Source organism: Triticum urartu, chromosome 4A, assembly GCF_056163025.1.
Source record: "Triticum urartu cultivar PI428250 chromosome 4A, HENAU_Tu73, whole genome shotgun sequence".
NCBI lineage: Eukaryota > Viridiplantae > Streptophyta > Magnoliopsida > Poales > Poaceae > Triticum > Triticum urartu.
The window spans coordinates 567117896-567124854 of record NC_141876.1 but is presented as its reverse complement, the minus strand read 5'-3'; the positions used below and the strand labels follow the sequence as shown (position 1 = coordinate 567124854).

Below are 6959 nucleotides of genomic sequence, written 5' to 3'. Positions count from 1 at the left end.
GTACCTTAATTCTAGAAAACTACAACAAATTGTCATTGCCTAGCAGTGATGAACCCCAGTGATGCAAATAAAAGAATTGATAGTGGCAGTGACCTACAGCAAAAGAGGGAGGGATGATATTCTCCCCTGGGTTGGAGCTGAGGGTCGCCTACTGCCGTCGCCGTCGCCTGCCGCCATCGCCGAAACCCTAGCATAGGGAATGTGAAACACACCTCTAATTAAAAAATCCAAATGGACAGATGAGAGTGGGAGGCTTAGATGTGTACCTCAGGACCGGAGAACGACGGCAATCGCCAGAATCAAAGCGGCGGCGACGAGCGGTGAGAGAGAGGAGGAGAAAGGGGAACAAAACAGAGCAGCACAGGGCAGAGAGAGGGAGTGGGTCGAGGGGGCCATTCCCCCCGTTGGTTTTGACCCCCACGGCATCCTAATCCTATTTGGACTAGCCCAATAAGAAAAAAGGTCACCACCTAAGAAATGGCATTATTTCCATTTAAAAATAATAAAATTTAATAAATTAAACAATAATATACTATAAAAAGATCAAAACATAAAAAACTAAAAAGAAAAAAAATTGGAAGTGTCAACCCACATATTTGAAGGCTCAAAACTATATATTTCAAGTCTTAAACTAAAAAGGAAAAAAAGTAAATTTAAAGTCTCAAAGTACATATTTTAGAAAATGTCATTATTTCCATTTTAAAATAATAGAAAATTAATAAAAGTAAACTATAATACTCCCTCCGTTTCTAAATATTTGTGTTTCTAGAGATTTCAACAACTGACTACATACGGAGCAAAATGAGTGAATCTACACTCTAAAATATGTCTATATACATCCGTATGTGGTAGTCCATTTGAAATATCCAAAAAGATAAATATTTAGGAACGGAGGGAGTATACTATAAAAAAAGATCACCGGTACATAAAAAACCAAAAAGGAAATTTTTTTGAAGTGTCAAACATAATTGAAGGCTCCAAACTATATATTTCAAGTCTAAAACTAAAAGGTAATTTAAAGTCTCAAAGTACATATTTAAAGCGCCGGAACCGTTTGCACGCGCGCGCGAAAAAGCGCCAGCTCGCGTGCAAGATTTGGCGCGCCGCTTCGCCACGCGCTTCTCCACACTTCCTCTTCCCCTCTTCCTCTCCCTCTCTGCCACGCGCCGCTCCAGCGCCCCGCCACCGACGCGCCGCCATGCCGCCGCGCCGCCGAGGAGCGTCCGGCTACCGCGGCGTCCGCCTGCGTCCCAACGGCTGCTACACCGCGGAGATACGCTCCGGCGAACTCCGGCTCGGCCTCGGCACGTACGAGACGGCGCGTGAGGCCGCCCGCGTGTACGACGCGGCGGCGTGGCGCCTAGGCCGGCCGCGCGGCCAGATGAACTTTCAAGATGTGTACACGCTCCAGCAAGCGCTCAACCTCGCCCCTCTGCCTCGTCTGAACACGGCGGAAGACCGTGCGAAGCACGCCGAGCGGCAACGCCGCCTCCTCGTCGCCCAGGAGGACGAGCGGGTCATGGCGGAGTGGCGCCAGCGCCACCCGAAGGACGTCGCCTACGAGCAGGCCTACTGGGCAAGGCGCCGCGAGGAGGACACGCGAAGGCGCCGCGAGATGCGGTTGGAAAGGCGTCAGCGGAAGGCATTGGCGAATGCGCAGTCCGACATCGTTGCAACAGGTGGGCAGTCGTTTTTCGCGCCGAACGATGGTCGGTGGCTGGACATCTGGCTAGACACCTCGGACGACACCGCCGAGGATGATAATGGTGATGATGATAGCGACTTAGAGTAGTTTCTATCTAGTTGCGCCGTAGTTTATCTATGCTTTCGAACTATTTATCTAGTTGCACCGATGTAAAATACCTTTGTATCATTTTTTATTTATGCAATCTATCTAGTTTTTATTTTATCTATGCGTTCGAAAATTAAAAAAAATTATGTGCGCGCTGCTGGAGCGGCGCGCGCTGCATTTTAGCGCGGCTGCTGGAGCGGGCGCAGCGCCAAACCAGGCGATGGGCGCGCGCTAAAGCTGTTTTTTGCGCGCGCCGCGTTGGGCGCCTGTTGGAGATGCTCTTAGGGAGAGGGGCGACGACGCTGGTCACTTCGGTGCAATGGATCCCAGGGGTCACAACAGTGTATGAGGAGCTAGCGCAGTGGGGCAGGTTCGAGCTGGGAGCCCCTTGCGGGGTCGTGGCATGGATTCATCAAAGGCGAGAGAGATATAAAGAGGGAGGAGAGAAAAGTTTTTTTTTTGGTTGGGTCCCATGTGTAAATGATAGAGAGGGGGTGAGAGATAGTTTTTTCCTTTTTTTTTCATGGGTGGTTTCCCCACTTAAGTGACATATACAGAGAGGGCGAAAGCATCATATTTTGTCTTGCAGATGGTCAAAGGGCTTTGGCTGGAAGAAAAAAACATGGAGGGTATTACCATAGTTGCATCAGATGGAACAGAGATAAAACTGAGTAGGACCATAAATTAGGGGCGAATCTTGAGTAGTGGATACCAACCAGGGAAACAAATGGAAAAATCCCTTCGATTTTGATGTTCATGTGTGATGGTGGAATCCTGAGTAGCTTAGGTGTACTACAGTGTAGTGTGGCGGTGTTTCCAGGTCTTCCTGTATTGCCTTTCGGTGTCGTAGTCTCTTGTGGTATGCATTTTCCGATTATCCTGGGATCGGCTTCGTAAGAGGGTTACCTCACTATCTTGTATCGTTCGGCCGTGTACTTTGTGTGGTTGATGCTTTATATATAAAGCGGGGCGAAAGCCTATTTCGAGAGTGGAAACCGTGCACATGTATGTGTATCTCCTATCGGCATGATGTTGTGCTTTTTGAGAAAAACCTTGTGAAACATGTGTCCTATTACCGTAACTATATTTTGCATATTGTTGATGTTATTTTATGGAAGGGTGTCCCTTTCGATCATTTGCTCTTCATGTGAGAGCGTATTGTGTACTAACCATCAATCTACAACAAATTACATTCATAAGACTAACTTGTTGGTTGAGATATTCTTTTATATATGGAATCAATGCCGGGCTTGTCGATGTGTGTCTAACCATCAACCTACAACAAATTACACTCAAATTCTTGGAGAAGATTCTTTTATGTTTCATTCAAGTTTATATGAAAATTTGTCGAGGAAGTTAGGAAATTGTATTCTTGTGTACATGGTATGCATTTAATATTGTAGTTATTTTGCAAACAAGCTCAATAAGTTCTAACCATGTGCATCCCTCATGATTCTACGATTATAATTGCATATTGTTTAAGGGGTCAATTTGTGATCATCTTATTGCTTACTTCCAAGATTCAACATAATCATATTCAAACAATGTTAAGGTCGTGATAAGCATTGAATTTTTTAATAGGAGGTTTGTTTTATACAATCCATGAATTTGTGTTAATGCTCAAAATCAGTGCAAGTGTGTAACCTAGTCTAGTGTGTTAATTTGTGTGTGTGTGTGTGTGTGTGTGTGTGTGTGTGTGTGTGTGTGTGTGTGTGTGTGTGTGTGTGTGTGTGTTTGTGTGTGTGTGTGTTATTCCACTTTCTTTATGAATATGTTGTTTTAGTTCATCTTATGAAGGGTCATCGCATTACATGAAGATGTAGTGCTTAATCTTGGAAAATCGAAGTAGTTAAATTTGTTCATGTCAATTTTTAGGGAATCATTAATTGCTTAAAACTGAAAATCAATGTTAGGTTCATGATATTGTTGTACTTCGGTTCAGGAGTTGAAATTTTAAAAACCGTCGAAGTGCGGACAGAGAGCACACCGGTTTTGAGCTAAGGGGAAATATCTGGTGCACCGAACTCACGTTGCACATTTTAAATGTTCAAACAAAATTGAAAGAAATTTAGAACATTCATACAACATGAATGTAGATTGTCACAAAATTTCAAGTCGAAATTCTAAACATAGCTCCTAAAACAAAAATGACAAATTTAGCACTGAATAGTACGTAACATAAGTTGGGCTGTAGATTTCGCCCATTATCACATTGATGTCAATTTTATCATTTTTGTATCTCAGGAAATGTTTCAAATTTTGATACGAAATTTTGTGACCACATACATTGATGTTGTGTCAATGTGGTAGAATTATTTTCAGATTTTGAAAAATGTTGTACGGCATTCGTTAGTGCACCGGTAGCCCCATAAGTGGGTGCACCCAACCCAAACCCCTCACGCGGAGCCTATAAATAGGCCTGGCTAGCTCGTTTATATCAAAACCCCTCACAGAGACACTTCACCGGTTAGGGAAAGAAGAAATGGATGTTGTGTCATGGGTTCGAGGCTTCCTTGGCGGGAACATGGAGATCATGGCATCTCTTGCTTGCTTCTTATTCTTGTTCTTCAGGTTCCGGCGGTGGGACGGGTTGCCGACGAGCTGGCCGGTGATCGGCGTATTGCCGGCGCTGTGCGTAAACACCGAGCGCATGCACGATTGGTTAACGGAGCTCCTGCACGCTGCCGGGATGTCGTACGTCATGAGGAGGCGGTGGGGCTTGCCGGTGGACGTCCTCGTCACGGCCGACCCGGCGAACGTGGCGCACGTTCTCTCTGCCAACTTCGATAACTACCCCAAAGGCGCAAGGTATAACACGGTGTTCAGCGTGCTCGGGGACGGCATCTTCAACGCCGACGGCGAGTCGTGGTCGTTCCAGCGGCGCAAGGCGCACGCGTTGCTGTCGGACGCGGGGTTCCGCGCTGCCGTCGCCGCCAATACCGCGCGCAAGCTCGACGAGGGGCTCGTGCCGCTCCTCGACGGCCTCGCCACGTCGGGCACAACGGTCGACCTGCAGGACGTGTTCATGCGCCTGACCTTTGACCTCACGGCGATGTTCGTGTTCGGCATCGACCCCGGCTGCCTCGCCGCCGATTTCCCGCACGTCCCCTTCGCTGCGGCCATTGACGACACCGAGGAGGTGCTGGTCTACCGGTACGTAACGCCCGTGCCGTGGGTAAAGCTGCAGAGCTACCTAAATATCGGCCACCGCCAGAAGATGTCCAAGGCTCGGCGGGTGCTCGACGCGTCTATCGCGGAGTTGGTCTCTCTCCGGCGACAACGCGCGGCCAACTCCACCTGCGAGGCCGGCACCGACCTGCTCACGTCGTACATGGCGTGTCGTCGGTGCCGAGTTCGACCGGTTCTTGCGCGACACGACGCTTAACCTCGTGTTCGCCGGCCGCGACACGACGAACTCCGCCCTTTCATGGTTTTTCTGGCTGCTCTCCAACCACCCCGACGTCGAGGCCAAGATCCTCGCCGAGCTGCTAGAGAACCCTCCGGCCTCCGGGGCCGGCCACCACCGCACGACCGCCGAGCTGACGCGCCTGGTCTACCTGCACGCGGCGCTCTCGGAGTCGCTCCGGCTGTACCCGCCCCTGCCGTTCCAGTACAAGTCGGTCGCGCGGCCGGACACGCTCCCAAGCGGCGCGACCGTGGGGCCGTCGTGGGTGGTGATCATACCCTTCTACTCGATGGGACGCATGGAGGCGGTGTGGGGCAAGGACTGCCTGGAGTTCCGGCCGGAGCGGTGGCTGACAGCGGAGGGGCGGTTCCGGCACGAGCCGTCGCACAAGTTCGTGGCGTTCAATATGCGGCCCCGGACGTGCCTTGGCAAGGACCTGGCCTACGCGCAGATGAAGGCCGTTGTCGCCGCCGTCGTGCCGCGGTTTCAGTTGGAGGTCGCTGCCGGCGCCGCGGCGAGGCCCAAGCCCAAGCTGTCCCCCATACTCCACATGAAGGACAGGCTCGAGGTGAGGGTCCACAAGAGATAAGAGGATGCAAGCTCAGCTATTACTAGTAGCTACTAGTACAAGCGTACGTACGTATTTATGTTGATGAGATGGTCCACGTAAATGGGAAACCTACTAAATACGACTACTAATACTAAATAAGGGGTAGTTTGGAAACCTAGAAAGGAATTGGATAGTTGTCTGAATAACATGTAGCATATCCAGACCCCAAATGGATTATGAATAACATGTAGCATAATAAAATAAAATTACAGGAAATCATATATTCTGAACTTCTGACATTGTCTTCCTTTCTCGGGAATGTGCTACTTTAGTGAAGAACACATGGTAGTACATGTGGAAAGGACTATTACGTCACTAACTTTGGTTGCATGACATGGGCATGTACATATCTTTAAATACCCGTAGTCTATAGCAGTCCTCCACATCAGAGCGCTTGTGTCTGTACTGATGTTTAAAAGTTGTAGATAACCATAAAAACAAAGACGTGGATTAACTGAGCTCCCGTGGTAAACAGTAAAATCTGAAAAATGAAAAATAAATTCTAAAAACTTTGAAATTTTTGTGGTAACTTTGACAAAAAAATCAATGCTTGCAAAATTTCATCATAGAATGACATTCGGGGAAGTCCTGGAACTTCTGTGATTGAACTTTGCAAGCACTAAAAATATTTGTCAAGGTTTAAGACCAAAAAGAAATTAGAATGTTTTGATTTATTTTTTAATTTTACTATTCACCCGAGCTCATATGAGCTCGAGCTAAGAAGGGCACTTTCATAATACCAACTTGTACAATAGGTCGTCTCTTTGGCTATCCATAGTACCCCAAAAATAGGAAATATCTATACCTACTATTAAAGGGAATAGGTATTCTTGGTTTGGTTCCGCTTTATTTCGTCCCGTTCTAAGTATTTTCATGTACAATAATTTGTTTTTGGTGAGGTCCATTTTCTGTTTGACGAATATACATGTGCAAACGAAAAGAAACCGTGACGTGATGTACGTGCAAAGGAAACTAAGCGTAAGTGTTAAGGAAACTAAGCAGACAGCCCATATTTCTAAATTTTTTTCTTATTGAGACAATGACCTCTCCTTTCAGACTTACCTGCCTTTCTAAACAGTACTAAAGGCTGCTTGCATGCCTTTTTCTAATCAAATTGCTGGGCCTATTTGAGCATCTAACAATTGTTGCTA

The 6959-nt window shown here is 47.3% G+C and overlaps 1 protein-coding gene and 1 pseudogene across 1 annotated transcript; both read left to right on the top strand.

The window, feature by feature from the left end:
• The first annotated feature begins 1198 nt into the window (after positions 1 to 1198).
• LOC147976682 (uncharacterized) lies at positions 1199 to 1792 on the top strand. Its single transcript, XM_087520944.1, has one exon. It carries the CDS (start codon positions 1199 to 1201, stop codon positions 1790 to 1792), a length of 594 nt encoding a protein of 197 aa, XP_087377070.1.
• A 2458-nt stretch (positions 1793 to 4250) lies between these two features.
• LOC125554210 (alkane hydroxylase MAH1 pseudogene) lies at positions 4251 to 6042 on the top strand (annotated as a pseudogene).
• Positions 6043 to 6959: the final 917 nt, after the last annotated feature.